Source organism: Panthera uncia (assembly GCF_023721935.1).
Source record: "Panthera uncia isolate 11264 chromosome B3 unlocalized genomic scaffold, Puncia_PCG_1.0 HiC_scaffold_1, whole genome shotgun sequence".
Classification (NCBI taxonomy): domain Eukaryota; kingdom Metazoa; phylum Chordata; class Mammalia; order Carnivora; family Felidae; genus Panthera; species Panthera uncia.
Genome location: NW_026057582.1, coordinates 32955284 through 32973751, shown reverse-complemented (window position 1 = coordinate 32973751; position 18468 = coordinate 32955284). Strand labels below are relative to the sequence as shown.

At 44.2% G+C, this 18468-nt stretch overlaps 1 protein-coding gene across 2 annotated transcripts in view; it reads left to right on the top strand.

Moving 5' to 3' along the window:
• The first annotated feature begins 4598 nt into the window (after positions 1–4598).
• The window catches only part of ARG2 (arginase 2), a 31470-nt gene continuing 17600 nt past the window's right edge, over positions 4599–18468 (top strand). The window contains exons 1-2 of one of the 2 annotated variants that reach the window (XM_049612611.1): positions 4599–4839; positions 5739–5811. In XM_049612611.1, coding sequence (XP_049468568.1) covers positions 4729–4839; positions 5739–5811 — 184 coding nt within the window. In that variant the 5' untranslated portion in view covers positions 4599–4728. The remainder of the gene's footprint in view (positions 4840–5738; positions 5812–18468) is intronic. The other variant, XM_049612609.1, reaches the window with a different exon arrangement.

Below are 18468 nucleotides of genomic sequence, written 5' to 3'. Positions count from 1 at the left end.
CCCTGTCACTGATCAAGGCTCATACTGAAAACCCCTCTGTCTTGTGGCGGTGATGGGGGTGTGTGAGGAGTATGTAAGGGGCTCGGGTGGCTACCTCCACACCGGGCTGTGGGGTGTGCAGGCAATTAAACCTGGCACTTACAGTTACATCCCTTCCTTTATTCCTCTCTATTCAGCCTTTCTATGAACCTGGGAGTCCCCACTGGGTGGTAGACAGACTCTATATTTTACCCCCATAGAATGTAGCCTCTGCTTTGTTGCCTTAACTGTATCTTAGGGTTATTATGTTAATTCTCCCAGCCCCCAGATAGAAGAGCAAAGCAAGAAAGAAGGAACCACATTTTCCCAACTCCCTAATGCAGATTCAGAACATTTAACCCTCTGCTTTTGTGTAAAAAATTCTTCCTCTGAAGTTCATGCTCTTCATGGCTGCCTCTGAGATCTGTTCTCTGCCTGTCATTCTGACTCAACACCTACACCCCCCTTTGCTCTGCACATTTGGGCTACACAGGCATTCTTGCTCTTCTTCTGACCCACAAGCATGTTTCAACTTTATGGCTTTGGATCTTTCTGTTCCTGTAAGCCTAGAAGGCTCTACTCCCTTGAGAGTAGTTGTTATGACCAGAGAGAACTTGTTAAGACCAGCTCCTTCTCATCATTTAGGTGTCTGGCTGAAATGTCAGTTTGGAGAGGCCTTCCCTGATACCCCTTGCTAAAACATGACCTCCTGTCCCATTACCTTGTTTTATTTTCTCCATAGCATTTACTACTATGTGAGATTATTTAACTGCTTGACTGGTTTCCCCACTAGAATGTAAGCACTGGGAGTCATGAGCTATTATCTGTCTTCATCTCTATGCACAGTACATAGAACAATGCTTTGCACACACTAAGTGCTCAGTAAAGTGTTCAATGAATGAATGAATGAATGAATTTTTTAAATGAAAGAGAGCCTCTAAATTTTAGAGTCTAAAGGTGTGGTTGGTGAGTTCAACTCAGCTCTTTAGCATGTAAAAGTAGAAGTCTGGAACGAAATCTTCAGGGACTTCCACTCCATTTTTTTAAAGCTTATTTTTATTTATTTTGAGAGAGATAGAGAACAAGTGGGGCAGGGGCAGAGAGAGAGAGAGAGAGAGAGAGAGGGAGAGAGAGAATCCCAAGCAGGCTCTATGCTGTCAGCGCAGAGCCCTGCATCAAACTCAAACTCATGGACTGTGAGACCGTAACCTGAGCCCAAGTCAAGAGTCAGACACTGTGGGGCGCCTGGGTGGCTCAGTCGGTTAAGCATCTGACTTCGGCTCAGGTCATGATCTCGCGGTCCGTGAGTTCGAGCCCCGCGTTGGGCTCTGTGCTGACAGCTCAGAGCCTGGAGCCTGTTTCAGATTCTGTGTCTCCCTCTCTCTCTGCCCCTCCCCTGTTCATGCTCTGTCTCTCTCTGTCTCAAAAATAAAAAAATAAAAAAATAACGTAAAAAAAAGAGTCAGACGCTGAGCCACCCAGGTACCCCTAATTTTTTTTTTTTTAGAGAGAGACAGCGTGCAAGTGAGTGAGGGGCAGAGAGACAGAAAGAGAGAATCCCACAAGGGAGGAGAGAGAGAGAGAGAGAGAGAGAAGCAGGGCTCACCTGAGGCTCATATTTTACCAGAAGTGGGGCTCAAGTTCACTGACATGGGACTCAAACTCATGAACTGTGAGATCATGACCTGAGCCAAAGTCAGATACTTAAGGACTGAGCCACCCAGATGCCCCTGGGGACTTCCATTCCATTCCATATCAGAGCCATAGACCAAGGTTCATGAGTAAGGATTTCGTAAGAATCTGGAAGGTTTATTTGCCAAACTCCTGCTATGTGCCAAGCACTGTATTCAGGAAGGGATGAAGTGATGAGCAGAGAGGGTTATGGTCCCTGCCTTTGAGAATTTTGTTTAGACTCTTCTGAGTTTCCTTGGATTTTCAGTAAACAATGGTATGCTGGAGACTGCTTTTAGCCACCTGCAAGACCCTATCGCTAAATTTTCAAGAATGTCTGAGCAAGTTGTTAAACGCTATTATTAAAAAATCAAATTATATAAACTTACAAGTAAATTATATTAGGAACAAAGATAACATACATTCAAAACTTGTCATTGCCTAATTATTTTACTGTATCTTGCCATTATTTATGCTCTTGACGTTATTTATGTTGATCATATTTGTATGGTGGAAATACTGTATGATGAGCACCTTTTCCCAACTCCATCATCAGTGACATCACAATGGTAGCTTGGGAGTATACACACCATGGAAATCAGCAAACACCATAATCAGGTCTTCCCTATTCACCACCCTGTCCCCTGCCCCACTCCCCCCACACGCTCTGCTAGCAGCCTATTAAGGATAGAGTGTGTGTTGGCAGGCGCTGAATTAAAGAGGCAGAGTATCTATGTTCTCCAATAAAGGAAGGAGAAAGGCAGCACAACTTGTTTTGGGTCTCAGGAAGCAGGGTCCTAGACCTATGGTATAACAGTACAAGTTTTAAAGTAAATTTCTAGGGGCGCCTGGGTGGTTAAGTGTCAGCGCAGGTCATGATCTTGCAGGCTGTGAGTATGAGCCCCACGACGGGCTCTGTGCTGACAGTTCAGAGCGTGGAGCCTGCTTTGAATTCTGTGTTTCCCTCTCTGCCCCTTCCCCACTCATGCTCTGCCTCTCTCTCTCTCTCTCTCTCAAAAATAAACATTAAAAAATATAAAGTAAATTTCTAAAACTTAGCTCATTCTTCTATGACTTTTATAACTTTAGGATATTACCTTTAATAACTTATTTTGAAAATAAATGCATGTTTTAAAAATAAAAGCAGACCAGTTATTTTTCAGGGTTTTAAAAATGAGTCATAAAATATTTCAGATATATAGAAGTAATAATCATTAGAATTTTAAAGGGTAATAGTAATATGACAATCTACTGTTCACTCTCCTGGAGCATAATAATGTGGAACTGGTAATTCACCTCTGACTAAACTGTAGGTAATGGAAAACCAGTGAAAAAACATGCAGGATTAATGTAGCACTTTAGAAAGGTCAATCTGGTGACCCACAGTAAGTATTTAAGAAATAGCCTTCACAGGAGTCCAGGAGAGCCTGAAGTGAACTGTGCCAGTATTAATTTCAGAAAACATAGTCAAGGAGAAGAAACTGGATGTGGTGAAGGGCAAGAAAAAGGTACCAAGATAATTCCAAGGATCTGAACAAGTGTGACAGTATCAGTGACTGTGAATCCCTGACTACACCCCTACTGCTCCCTACAGCCCCTGACCCTGGAGAGACTGTGAACATTTAGGTTGCTGGTGCTCCACCCCCAGAGTTACTGAGTTGGTAAATTTAGGGGTAGAACCTAATGATTTCCACTTGACATGTACGCGAAGGTTGATGCTGCCAGCCCAGCGACCACACTTTCAGAACTACTACCTTACGGTTATATCCTGCTTATTTTGCTAAAGCTTCAGACATGTCTTTGTTAAACCAGCAGGGGGAGACAGGTATAAAATGTATCTTCTAAAGATAAACTGTCTTATAATACTAAAGCTCCTTGGAGTTATGATGTTGCCATGGAGACTTCTTAAATATTTTGGAAAGCAGCATGTGAGTTGATACCAGGTGAGATAATTTTCTGTTGTTTGTGTAAAAATGTATTTTGGTAGGACTAACGTGCAAATTTCGGCAAGCCCTAATGCCACGGTTAAGAACTTAGAATCTGGAGTCACACGGCTCTGGCACTTACAAGCTATGTGACTTTGGGAAAGTGATCTGATGTTGTATTCTCGTCTTTAAAATAGTCCCTTATTTATGGAATTGTTAGTAGGCCAAATGTTCTTGGAACTTTAGTTGGTTATTATTAAAATATTATTAAAACTCTGAGTAGTTACTTTCAGCTCTTTAACCTCCCCCAAATTTAGAAATAATCTAGATATATTGTTTGGTGTTTAATAACCAGTGCTCCCGTTATTCAGGTAAAGAATTGAAAACATCTGGAACGTAATTGTTTTGTATAATCCTAACCTCCCCATCCAAAATACCTAGGAGAGTGAATTTTTATTGACATGCCTGACCCAGAGAGGTCTAGTCTACATTTGATTTCCTAACCTTCAACACCCAAAGATGGGTAAGTTTGTTTTTTGGACCCAGAGTTGAGATGGAACAGAGGAGATGGATGGTAGCTTCGTTTTGGCGGAGCACTCAAGTGGGGTCAGACCAGCCCAGCCAGACCCAGACCAGGCAGCCCTTCCCTAGAGTTGGCATCTGCGCGGCACGCATTTGTGTGAAGAGAGTCCCGATCTGCGAGCTTTCGAATTGGTTCCTGTGTTTAGCAAGTTCGCTAACTTCGAGGGTGCTGGCCGCTTCCCGCCAAGGAACACACCTGCCCGTGACTGCGCTCTTATTGGCCAGACACCGACACAAGCCTCTTGGCGTCAGCTGTAGGGGCTCGTCCCTGGAGGGAGAGTCCCAGCCAGGGCTGGATGACGTCATCAAAGGCGTGTTTAGGCCCTGAGGAACAGTGGGCGGGGTCTGTGGGAAGGTGTGAGGGGGGCTGGTAGGGGGCGTGGGGGCGTGGCCGGGCGGTGGTAACGTCACGGGGCGGGGCGGTGCAACTGGCGCCCGGGTAGGTAAGCCCGGCGCCTAGCGGCTGCGCTCACTTAAGACGGCTAGCCGCACGAAGTAGCTTCTAGGTCATCTGTGTCCCGCGCTGCCGGTCATGTCCCTGAGAAGCAGCCTCTCGCGTCTCCTCCGGACGCGAGTGCATTCCGTCCTGAAGAAGTCGGTTCACTCGGTGGCTGTGATCGGAGCCCCGTTCTCACAGGGACAGGTGAGAACCGGGACCTGGCACCGTGGGGCAGAACCTGGAGAAAGCGGGGGTGGGGTGAGGGACGGGGAGGCGAGGAGAAGATGGGGAGAGACGGAGGGGCACGAGGTGGTGAGTTCCCGCTATTGGGCACCGGGAGAGCACGTGGGGTTTTCCCTGGTAGAAGATGGGGAGGGAGGAAGGAGATGGAGGGCATCCTGTTTGCGCTGCGGGCGGGGGGCCGCGGGCTGGCGGGTTTCTGCGGCCTCCCCTGGAGGAGCGAGAAAGTGGTGGGACCCGCTTGGGGTGTTGGAGGGGAGGGGAGGAGGGACAGGATTTCATGGAGGGGCTGGAAGGGGAAGAAACCGGCCAGAATACCCGGTGGAAAATCGAGGGAGAAGAGGTTGAAGAGAGCGACCGAGGATTTAAGGCTTCAGGGTCTATTCTCAGAAAGCGTTCACTGGCGGGGAAATTGGCGCTGCCGGCTCTCGCGGCGGGAGGCCGGGAGGCCGGGAGGGGCTGTTTTGATCAATGAAGGAAACCTGCGGTCGTGGAGAGCTCACCGCTCTATAAGTCCGGGCTCAGGCCTTTGCCAGCCACACTCACACACCCCCCGGCCGCCGGATCCTGACCTGGCTCAGCCCCTTCCCCTGTCTTGGCCTCTGCTTGTTCTTCCCACAGCCTGGGGCTTGGAAGGTTGATGGGATTCCAGTAATAGTTGTTTTCCCCTCTTTCCCTGCAAGTGTTTGAAATGAGCAGTCCTCAGGTGAAAATAAAATGAAGGGCTAATGCTGTCACAGGTTTTCAGAGGGATCTGTTGGGAACTAAGTATAGAATTAGCAAATTTCTGTATTTTTGTGAAATAAAGTGGTCTTATTTCCAATCCTCTGACCTCAGATCTAAATGTGTAATTTGTGTGACAGAAAAGAAAAGGAGTGGAACGTGGTCCTGCTGCCATCCGAGAAGCTGGCTTGATGAAAAGACTCTCCAGTTTAGGTAAGTAGCTGGATTTGAGATGTCTGTGATGGCCGGTAACGGACCAGTTCAGTCTCCTCTTATATCCAGGGACTGCCGAGTATCCGCTGTGTTCTTGGGAAGCATCTCTCATCCTCCCTTGGATTCCATCTGCAGTTCAAGATCTATCCGGGAGTCTTCAGGCAGTCTTTTTGCAATAAAGAGAGTAACTGTGTGTGGAAGGCAAGGAGGTGGAGTGACGCAGGACCTGGAGCAAACTTAGTGGCTACCAAGCAGTGCTAAGAACGCTCGCTCCAGCTTTAACCGCTCAGCTTTCCCCCCTCAAATTCTAGTTCTCTTAATTCTGTCATGAGGCGGTTCTGATTCATCAGTCTAGCCAGTTTCCTCTCTCCATGTCATTTGTTTCCTCCCCAGGATGAATAGCCTTATATTACTGTAAGCAGAGCCTTAGATCAGTATTTCTCAAACTTTTCCCTGATTATGAAAATCACTTGGGTTGCTTGTTTTGTTGTTTGTTTGCTTTTATTTTTGAGCGAGAGAGAAACAGAGATTGGGTTACTTGTTAAAAATACAGGGTCCTAGGCTCCTCCATGGAATAGTCTGGTTTATTGGCTCTGTGGTGGGACCCAGACATGTGCATTTTCACAAGTGCCCAGGTAATCCGCAGTAAAGTTGCAGTTGTGTGATTAGGATAGTACTCTAAACTTCTTGAAGATGACCCACAGATAAATGCTATTTATATAGTAATAGAGAACACTTCTTTTGGTAAGAAGGCATCAAATTCCAACTTGAATGGGAGGAATGTTCTTCCTTTTATTTTACCTGAATGTTTCTAGCTGCTTTTTAAGGTCATTTCCTCCATTCACATTAGGACCATTCACAGATCTTTTCTGAAGCTGTAAGTGCAAAATGCATGGCAACAGGGAGCTGTAGGTCCTGAAGATAATCATGTGGAATCTAGGTGAACTACAACTCCTTTCCCTACTCTTGCTTTGAAATCTCCTCTGCTGATCATTGAGTTCATTAGGGTGGATCATCCTCCTAAAACAGAGGAATAATGAAGTCACCAAAATCACCTTGAGTTGAGGTGTACTTCATATACCTCTGGCTACGTCTAGATATGGTGTCTTTGGTTGAATACTCAAAACTCTCCTCTGTTAAATAATTAAAGTTTCTTCTTCAATAGGGTCTCTTTCTTAATCATTTTTAAAAAAAGTTTATGTATTCTGAGAGAATGAGAGAAAGTGCTAGTGAGCATATATGTGTGCCCTCCAGGAAGGGGCAGAGAGAGAGGGAGGGAGGGAGAATCCCAAGCAGACTCCATTCTGTCAGCATAGAGCCTGACATGGGGCTTGAACTCATGACCTGAGATCGTGAGATCGTGACCTGAGATCGTGACCTGAGCTGAAACCAAGAGTCAGATGCTCAACCAACTGAGCCACTCAGGTGCCCCTCTTTCTTGATCATTTTAATAACTCTCCAGGTTCATCACTGAAGATTAAAGATAAATTGAGATTTAGTTTTAATGTCATAAAGGGAAGAAGTTTCTATTCCTGTTTATAAATGAGGATACTGTCCCTTTAAATCCCTTTTTAAGTTTATTTATTTTGAGAGCGAGAGAGAGGGAGAGTGAGAGAATGCCAAGCAGGCTCCACGCTGTCAGCACAGAGCCTGATGTGTGTGGGGCTCTATCCCAGGACCCTGGGATTGTGACCTGAGCCGAAATCAAGAGTCAGACGCTCAAATGACTGAGCTACCCAGGTGCCCCAAGCCCTTTTTAAAGGCATCGTTTTACACTGAAGACAACAATTTCTGGTGATCCCTGGTTTTTAATACTGGGTAAACCTCTGCAGCCCATCTGATGAACTGGGCCTGGCCTTGCTCGAATTGCCTGCTCAGTGCTCAGTTCTACCTTAAGAGACTGATGAATCCATTTCAGCCTCTGACACGGGACACATTTACAATATTCAGCTGAGGCTGCTGATTGAAAGGGAAGGGCACATTTATAGCAGCTTCCCTTACTCATGCTTTGTAGACCTTTCCTGTCCTAGCTCATGGAATTTTCCCACTCCAACCTGGGAAAGGCCATTCTCCCTCAAATACTACTCCCTCAAATAACTCCTCTGTAAACGCTCACCCTACAGTGATGGTGAAGCTTCGGTTTATTTGGTCTTCCCTTTAATTTTTTCAGATATTTTCAGTTTTACAATTTATATCCTTACCCTGTAGCAGACTGGAAGGCCAGTATCAACAGCAGCCCAAAATAAAATCTCATTGCATATTAATATGATTGTGGCACTCAGCAGATTTCCAGCATGTGGTTTTGGCTAATCTCCAAAAATATGTTGGAGAAAGGTACCATGAGAAGTTTCCATTGCTATATTGTGAAACAGTACTAAAGTAGTACTTTCGAAGAAGCAGCATGGGTCAAATTTGAGGGGACAGAAGACTCATAGAAAGGTAACGTTCACAAATCCCTTTGTTCCTTGCTTTCAAGTCTGCTGTCACAGGCTGCTGGTGTTGTCATAGCATTGGTCAAACTTCCTGTTTTCTTGAATGAATGTATTTGACTTAGTGTCTGCTTTTGGTTTTCCCTTTTCCCGGATTTGGTAAGGACACCAATAATGGTTCCTCTGTCAGGTAACCACTTATTTTAGTATATAAGGAGAGCCTGAGAGAGATGAAGAGGCAATTGCTCTGGCAAGGCTCAGATGCGGTACCTCTGCTCCTGATTCTGGTTAGCTCTGACAGCCATGGTAATTTGCCCCTTTTTTCTTCAGAGGTTAAAGGAGTGTTCTGTGGGGGGAAGATAGCTGTAAAGTGAGATGAAGTTTTCGGCCTTTATCATTGTAATTAGGTAATTTGACTCAGCTGTGGCACTGAAAGGAGGTTCCGGCCACTGAAACAACCATCTAAATTAACTGCCACTGTGACCAAGCCAAGAGTCCCAGAGTTTATTCAGGAAGCCATGTGGGAGCTACTCTGATTACCCTCAACTAGGCTAGAGACCTTTGTTCTTCCTGTTCCATTTGGTGCTCTATCAGAACAGAAATCTCTTTGGTTGAGACCCAAGAATCTGGTCTGCTTCAGGAAGAACGAGAGAGGGCCCGAGGTAGCTGCTTCACGTGAAGATCTGAAGTACGAGAGCTGTTCATTTGGTACAGATTGGTGTGTGAGTTCAGGGGTGTGTATTTGCTTTCAGTGGTTGGTAGAGAAAATCAGCATTCATGAGTCTAGTTGTATAATACTGCTACTTGAGCCTGGCTTCCACCCTGCTGTTCCACTGAAACTACCTTGAGCAAGCCCACGGATTTGTCAGCCTTTATTTTGCTGGACCTCTCTATTGTACAACTGACCACTGTATTCTGGAAATACTCTGTTAGCAGACACTATTCCCTTTTGAGTCTCTTCTCTCCATTGACTCCTGGACTCCTCTGTGGGATCCTCCTCTCCTTCCCAACCCTCAAATATTGACCCGAGTGTTCCTCCAATTTTGTTCTAAGGAGCCTCCCCCGCCCTCTCACAGATGTCTCAAACTCAACTTGTTCAAAACAAAATTCATTATCTTCTCCCTCAAATACACTTCTCCTGCTGTCTTTCCACTGTCTGTTTCATGCTATCACTCGTTATCCAGTTTACTCAAGTCCAACTCTAAGACCATCACAATCCTTTGCTTCTTCCCTTTTGTGCCTTACATGTTGATCACAAAGTCTTGTTTGTTTTTTTTCCTCCTAAATGATTAGAGTCCTTCAGCATAATGGTACTGCTGTACTTGTGTCCTCCTGACACCTGACTATAACTTTCCAATGATATCTTTTGTCCCATTCTTGCCTTCCTTGGTTCACATTCTTTGCTGCCACCAGAGTGAGCTAAGACTTTCTCCTTGGCTTAGTTTTACATGCATCCATGCTTCTCAGTCCTGTCATTCATATACTATCTTTGCTAATTTGCCATATTTTTCATTTTGGTGTTTTTCTTTAAATTGGACTTAAAGCCTCATATGTTTAAAATGTAGCCTGACCCTATAATAAACAGTGAAATCTCAGGCTTGTACTAGATACAGTTTTCTAATACACTCTCATTTAATAGTTTTACATTTTGATATCTGCGCTTCAGCCCCTAGTGCTATGTGTTCCACGTGTCAACCAAAAGGACAGCTTCCACATAATTTGACCCTAATCTACCTCAGCTTTCTCTCCACCCACATTCTGCCTTATTTTCATGGTAGCTAGAGTTGTGGGCACTTGACCTAGGCTCCACGAACAGAAGCACCCATCTTAAACTTTGACTTGAGATTCAAGAAGAAAGGGCAGCAAAGAGTTAATTTTGTGATGGGCAGGGGTGGTAGCAATGCTAGCAGTGGCTTCTGTCCAGTCTTGGTGGGGTCAGCCATGCCAGCTGCATGCGGTTCCTCTTCCCAGTAGTGGAGGTGACCGTAGCAATAGGCTCTTTCCTGGACCATCCAGCAGTATGACTTTTGGAGGCTTTATTCCTGGTAATATGGCCTTTAAAGCAGATATTGGCCCTCTTAAAGACTCTGGGAGTTGCCCAAATTGAATAAATTGCTTTTCTGCTGTAATTAGCCAGAATAGGTTTCTGTTGCTTGCAGCTTAGAGATCCTGACTGATACCTAGTTGACATATTCCAGTGAGGAAAAAATTGCCACGTGGACTGCAATATTCAAAATCCTCCCTCTTTCTAGGCCCTTGATGATAAATTCTTGTTCTTTTGGTTGCTTTTTCCCTAGTACTTGACACAGTCTTCTTGTAAGTTAATATAACTCATTAGGTTACAGTTTCTTTGGCCGTAAGTTAATTTAGGACTATATCTTCATCTTTTTGGATTTTAGCAACTCCCTGTTCTCTTGGTGCTTTGATTTCTGAACCATCATGTTCCTTAATGTGACTTGGGAAAAGAACCTCAAGTTTTAAAGATATTTTCAAGTTCCAGGCATACCTGACTGTAGTAATGTGTTACTGTGACTTAAAAATTATTTTTAAACAATTTATTTTTTACATTTTATTTATTTTTTTGAGAGAGAGAGAGACAGAGCACAAGTAGGGGGTGGGGGGGATGAGGCGAGTGAGAGGGAGACACAGAATCCGAAGCAGGCTCCAGGCTCTGAGCCGTCAGCACAGAGCCCGACGCGGGGCTCAAACCGCGAGATCATGACCTGAGCCGAAGTCGGTCGCTTAACTGACTGAGCCACCCAGGCACCCCTAAAAATCATTTTTAATATTCTAGATCTTAAGTATATATCTAAAGAGGGTTACAAGATTGTATACATTTGCTAAAACTCGAACTTAAAATGTGAGTAATATAGAGTATGCATCAAAGCTTTTCAAACATCATTTTCAGGTTTTTTTTTTTTTTTTAAATTTTTTTTTAACGTTTATTTATTTTTGAGACAGAGAGAGACAGAGCATGAACGGGGGAGGGGCAGAGAGAGAGGGAGACACAGAATCCGAAGCAGGCTCCAGGCTCTGAGCCTTCAGCCCAGAGCTGGTCGCGGGGCTTGAACTCACGGACCGCAAGATCGTAACCTGAGTCGAAGTCGGAGGCTTAACCGACTGGGCCACCCAGGCGCCCCTGGTTTTTTTTTTTTTTTTTTTTTCTTAAAAAAAATTTTTTTTTAATGTTTATTTTTGAGAGAGAGCACGTTTGAGTGGGGAAGGGGCAGAGAGGGAGACAGATGATCTGAAGCAGACTTCTGCTGACAGTGGAAAGCCTGATGCAGCTCTGTGGGGCTCAAACCCACAAACTGTGAGATCATGACCTGAGCCAAAGTTGGATGCTTAGCTGAATGAGCCAGCCAGGCACCTCTCAGGTTTATTTCTCAAAAACAGCTTTTAGGGCGCCTGGGTGGCTTAGTCGGTTAAGCGTCCAACTTCGGCTCAGGTCATGATCTCACGGTTCATGGGTTCGAGCCCTGCATCGGGCTCTGTGCTGACAGCTCAGAGCCTGCAGCTGGTTTCAGATTCTGTGTCTCCCTCTCTCTCTGCCCCTCCCCCCACTCGTGCTATGTCGCCCTCTGTCTCAAAAATAAATAAACCTTAAAAAAAAAAACAGCTTTTAGTCCCTACAAACTAACAAGTTCATTCACTTTTTTTTTTAATTTTTTTTTTTAACGTTTATTTATTTTTGAGACAGAGAGAGACAGAGCATGAATGGGGGAGGGGCAGAGAGAGAGGGAGACACAGAATCGGAAGCAGGCTCCAGGCTCCGAGCCATCAGCCCAGACCCCGACGCGGGGCTCGAACTCACTGACCGCGAGACCCAGGCGCCCCCATTCACTAACTTTTATATTCAAAAAATTTGAGTACTGCTAAGGCTTAGATACTGGGAATATAATAGTGAACAGAACAAATCCTTGTTATCTTAGAGCTCATTCTAATGAAGAGTGGTTGGAAACAGACGTAAGTAAAATCTACAGTATGTCAGATGGTAATGGGTACTGTGGAATAGATGAAGCAAGGAGTGGGGAATACTAAGTAAACATTGCATATGTAGATGGAGAGGCCTTACTCAGAGGGAGTCATGTGAGCAGACCTTTGGCAGGTGAAGAAAGGAATCTGGGAGCATTTTAGGCAGATGAAACAGTAAGACTCAGAGACAGAAAGGTATCTGGAATGTTCAGGGAACAAAAGCCATTACTGAGCTCTAGCCAGTGATTGCTGCATGGGAAGGGGGGGAGGGCTTTCTATGCTTCTCTCCAATTTTTCAAGAAAAGCCAGAAATATGGATTTTTATGGTAGATCTGCATTGTTTATTTTATTTTATTATTTTTTTTAACGTTTATTTTTGAGACAGAGAGAGAGCATGAATGGGGGAGGGTCAGAGAGAGAGGGAGACACAGAATCTGAAACAGGCTCCAGGCTCTGAGCTGTCAGCAGAGAGCCTGACGTGGGGCTCGAACTCATGAACCGTGAGATCATGACCTGAGCCGAAGTCGGACGCTCAACCGACTGAGCCACCCAGGTGCCCCTGATCTGCATTGTTTTAAGAAATCTATATCCAGGGGCGCCTGGGTGGCGCAGTCGGTTAAGCGTCCGACTTCAGCCAGGTCACGATCTCGCGGTCCGTGAGTTCGAGCCCCGCGTCAGGCTCTGGGCTGATGGCTCGGAGCCTGGAGCCTGTTTCTGATTCTGTGTCTCCCTCTCTCTCTGCCCCTCCCCCGTTCATGCTCTGTCTCTCTCTGTCCCAAAAATAAATAAAAAATGTTGAAAAAAAAAAAAAAAAAAAGAAATCTATATCCATACAATGGAGTATTATTGAACCATAAAAAGGAATGAATTGCTAATTCATGCTACAGTATGGGTAAATGTTGAAAGCATTATACTAAGTAAAAGAAAGCAGGCACAAAGGCCACATTGCATGATTCCATTTATATGAATTGTCCAGAATAGGCAAATCCATAGAGACAGAAAGTAGACTAGTTCAGGGACTAGTGGGGAGAAGGCAATGGGGAGTGGCTGGCAGTGGGCACTGGTTTCTTTCTGGAAGGTGATGAAGCTGTTCTGTAATTAGTAATTTGCTTAGCAATATGCTGTGGCAAGAGCATATATCACTGGTGTGCATGAATAAAGGCAAATCTCTTAAAGACATTGGGATTTGGCAAATATCCGTATAACCAGTCTTATAAAGGCAGCAAAGAATTTAACTTACACGTTTTGTTTCAAAGTTGTTTGATCCATTTGTCATGTTCTAGACATTGTGCTATGCTCTTGCTATAGTGTCATTCTTAATTTGTTAAGAACAAATGATACCTGTTAGAATGGCCAGCATCAAAAAACCCAGAAACTAACAAGCATTGGTGAGGATGTGGAGATATTAGAAACCCTTGTGCACTGTTGGTGGGAATGTAAAATAACTTAGCTGCTGTCAAAAACAATATAGTGGTTCCTTGGAAAATTAAAAATAAAGTTAACATGTGACCCAGCAATTTCACTTCAGGCATATACCCCAAAGAATTGAAAGCAAGGTCTTTAAGAGCTATTTATAGACCCATGTCCATAGCATTATACACAATAACAAGAAGGTATTCATACAAGGGAATATTAGCCTTAAAAAAGGAAGGAAATTCTGACATATGTTGTAACATGGGTGAAACTTGAGAACATTATGCTAAGTGAAAGAAGTCACAAAAAGACAAATGCTGTATGATTCCACTTATGAGGTACCTAGAGAAATCAAATTCATAGAGACAGAAAACAAAATGGTGGTTGCCAGCGACTGGGGGAAGGGAGAATGAAGAAATATTGTTTAATGGGTACAGAATTTCAGTTTTGCAAGATGAAAAGAATCCTAGAGGTGGATGGTAGTTAAAACGGTTATATAAAAATATGAATGTACTTATTACCACTTAAAAATGGTTATTTTTGGGGCGCCTGGGTGGCTCAGTCGGTTAAGCGTCCGACTTCGGCTCAGGTCACGATCTCGCAGTATGTGGGTTCGAGCCCCACGTCGGGCTCTGTGCTGACAGCTCAGAGCCTGGAGCCTGTTTCAGATTCTGTGTCTCCCTCTCTCTCTGACCCTCCCCCGTTCATGCTCTGTCTCTCTCTGTCTCAAAAATAAATTAATGTTTTAGAAAAATGGTTATTTTTAGGGGCACCTGTGTGGCTTAGTTGGTTACGTGTCTGACTTCAGGTCATGATCTCATGGTTTGTGAGTTTGAGCCCTGTGTCAGGCTCTGTGCTGACAGCTCAGAGCCTGGAGCCTGTTTCATATTCTGTGTCTCCTCTTTCTGCCCCTCCCCTGCTTGAGTTCTGTCTGTCTCTCTCAAAAATAAGTGAGCATTAAAAAAAATTTTTTTTAATGGTTATTTTTAGGGGCACCTGGGTGGCTCAGTCAGTTAAGCGTCTGACTTTGGCTCAGGTCAGATCTCGTGGTTTGGGGGTTTGAGTCCCGCATCGGGCTCTGTGCTGACAGCTCGGAGCCTGGAGCCTGCTTCAGATTCTGTATCTCCCTCTCTGCCCCTACCTGGCTTGCACTCTGTCTGTCTCTCTCTCAAAAATAAATAAAACATTAAAAAAAAATTTTATGGTTATTTTTTAAATATATTTTTAAAGTTTTTATTTATTTATTTTGAGAGAGAGAGAGACAGAGAGTGGGGGGGGGGGGGGCAAAGAGAGAGGGAGAGAGAGAATTCCAAGCAAGCTCCACATTGTCAGCACAAAGCCTGATGCAGCTCAAACCCACGAACTGTGAGATGATGACCTGAGCCAAAACCAAGAGTCAGACGCCTAACCTGAGCCACCCCCCAAAATGGATATTTTTATGTGTATTTTACCACAATTTAAAGGAAGCCTTAATTCATATTCTATTCTAACTTATTTTTTAAGAACAAGGTTGTAGCTTCTCTTAAGACATAAAAATGCCACGTGCTTGAAGAATTTTTTTGGCTTCTTAGCACACTGTTTTGCTCTATAAATCAAAGCTGAGAATGAACAAACAAAAAAAGTAAAGTATGTCCTGAAGACTTCGAGAAACTTTCCCAAGCCCCTACAATCAGCAGAAGTAGTTGAGAATCTCGTTTCTTGCTGTATATGACCTGATGGCTGGATTGGTGCAGTCAGCTGTCTTCTCAGCTCTTGCAGCAGCCAAAGAAACTCCATGGCACTATCATAAGTGGGTGGTCTCCTATTTCTTAAAGTCCTGTGTGTTCCTAGTGTATTCCCTCTCTCATTTCCCATGACAGATACTTCAAGTCTTTACCCATAATCCTCATGGCCCTGTCTTTCCAACTAAGGCATGGACTCCTTTACAGTTCTTCTCCCTGTCATCCCCCAATTAGTTGTATCGACCCACTCTCAGAGGATGAGGGATACAGTCCTAACAGTATTAGGGAGATGCATGTGAAAAGAGCACAAAATAACAATGGCTTAAGAAAAATAGTTTCACTCTCCAGTAAACAGAATCTGGAGAGAAGTCCAGAGCTGGTTTGGCCTCTCTGTAAGTTCAGACCTAGATTCTTACCTTGCTGTGTTACCAGCAAGGCCTCTGTCTAGTGGTCCCAGATGGTGTGGCCTCGTTTCTGGCAGCAGGGCACAAGAATGGACAGAAGTGGGCAAAGGGAGAACTCTGTGCTTTCCCTTAAGGGAAGTTCCCAAGAAGTTGCAGGATGTTTCTGCTTATCGTTTTGGACCCAAAGGGCCACATGGCCACAGCAAGGAACAAGGGAAGATGCCGAGTTTAGTCTCCATTCTAAGAGGTCATGCTCCCAACTAAAGTTCTGTCTCTGCAGAAGAAGTGAAGGACAGATCTTGGACAAGTTAACAGTCATACCACTTCCCTGGGTTCTAGATCCCATCTCTCCTGACCTTTGAGTGTTCTCGTTCAACAATTATCCCTTCCCTCCCTTTGTTCTGCAAATCTTACCGTCCTGCCATCCTCCTTGGTCTTTATGTAGCCTTCCAGCTGTTGTCCAGTTGTTTCTCTTCTGAGCCACCATCCTGGCTTCTCTGCTGCCCTTTCACACTGCAGTTTGCTATAATCTGAGGTCTTGAGCCATCATTGCAATGAAACTGGTTTTGCCGAGGTCTCAGACCTCCTACTTCCTAACACAGTAGACACTGCAACATTCACCTTTATTCGACACTGTCTGCCACACCTTTATTGAAACAGACACCATTCTCTTCTGGTTTTAGCTCTCTGGTTGCTTTGCTAGATCTTCTGCTACCCCCCCTTTACATGCTGGTGTTCCTCATGGGTTCTCTGCCCTTGATTCTCTTGGTTTAATGTTGTCTCAATTGGCAGTTTGTCCATTCCCATGGCTTTTCTGTCACCTGTATGCTGATGCCTCCAAAGCTTTATTTCCAACACTTGTTTCTGCTCTCAGCTCCAAACCTGTATCCCAGCTGGCTTCCATGTGTATATTCTTTTTAACTTTCTTATTATGGAAGTGTACAAACATAACAAAAGTAGATACAGTGACATAGTGCATTTGTCGTGTCTGTTGCCCAAGCATCAATCATCAATACATGGCAATCACCCTACTCCATGCCTTTCACAGCAAATCACAGACATCCTATTGTTTTATCTGCAAATACTTCATTAGATATCTTCAAAATATAAGAATTCTTTAAAATTTAACAATAATACTATTATCATACCTAAAAGAATATCAAATGCCCAGTGTTGGATAAATATGATAATAATAATAATAATAATAATAATAAATCTCCTCCCAACCAAGAGAACCTTTCCATAAAGGTAGTAGAGAAAGCAGTTATTGAATAAGCATTCAATCAGGAAATCTGCTAAGAGATTGCAAAGATAAAGAAATCTCCCAGGTGCAGCTCATTACATGTTTTCAAGATAAATAATAACTAGTCCTCTGGTTAGAGGATTTGACAGTAACATTTGTCAGAGCTCATCCTAACTTTATCATAGAAATTTGAACAACCACCAGAGGAAAACAAACTTCTCATATCCTAAGGCAGGAGGTATTTTAGCAAATTGGGGCAGGCTGCCCACCCCCTGTGCCCACAGAAGTTAGCCTCTGAATTTCCAGTCGTTGAGGGAAACATTCCTGGGGTAGGAGATTGACAAGAGGCTTATTTAATGTTATAAACGTTTACATGCATTTGAAAAGGACAGAGAAAGAACTTCTGAAACAAAAGGGAGCCAGGAGTCTTCCCCTTATAAACAGGGAAAATTAAGTCTATTTTTCCTTTGTCTCTGCCCTTAAACCAGTTAATGTCGACATTGTTTGACAGACTTAAGTTTTTTGCGATGTTTATTTACAGTTTGTTTGACTTGGGATCTTTATCTTCTTTTTCTTCTTCTTCCTTGTGGTGTATTTGTGGAGGAAACTAGGTCATTTGTGTAATAATCTGTTTGAATTTTGCAGATTACATCCCTGTGGTGTCCTGTGATGTGTTCTTTTGTGTTTCCTGTAAACTGATAATTGGATCTAGATCCTTGGTCAGATTCAGGCTTTTTTTTTCCCCCTGGCAGTTCTGCAAAGTTGGTGGCAGTATATACACTTCCATCAGAAGTGATGTTATTCATCATTGAACACTGTGTAGAATTGATCCTTGTACTTGCTTCTGTGTGTTTTCAACAGGATAGTCTCTGACATCTCAAGGCCATCTATCCAGAACTGACCTCATCATCTCCACTCCCTTCCCCTGTGTCTTTCTCATCTTTAGAAGTAGAGCCAGAAAGCTGCAGGGCAGGCCCTTTATTTCCACACCCCCTCTAAGTATTGCTGGAATCTACTGCTTTATCTTTACAGTCCCCTTGTGGAGCTGCTCTAGTCCGGGCCAGTCCATTTCCCTCAGGCCCTCAGTACACTGGATCTGCAGTGTAGATTTTGATTTCTCACTTCCTGACCCTACTGCTTGGGTTCTGGGCCCTGCCCCCTCTTCTGCCTCCTCCTGCCTTTTCCTTCCACAATCCTCCCAGGAACCCTGGGCTCAGGGGAATTGTGAATTGTTCTCTAGGGCTGAAGGTATTATATGCCTCTTCTGCTTGGTAAGCCTTTTCCCCTTCCCCTTTTATTCCTGGCTCATGCCTTCAAGATTCAGCTAGTGCCCCTGATAAGTCCTCCTGGCTCTTCCTGGGTCTGAGTCAGCACTTTCCTCTGTTCCCTTCACACACAGTGCCCGGCTGCCTCACAGCAGTAAGCACTGGACTGTCCTCTCACCAGGCTGGGAGCTCGTTGAAATCTGTGGC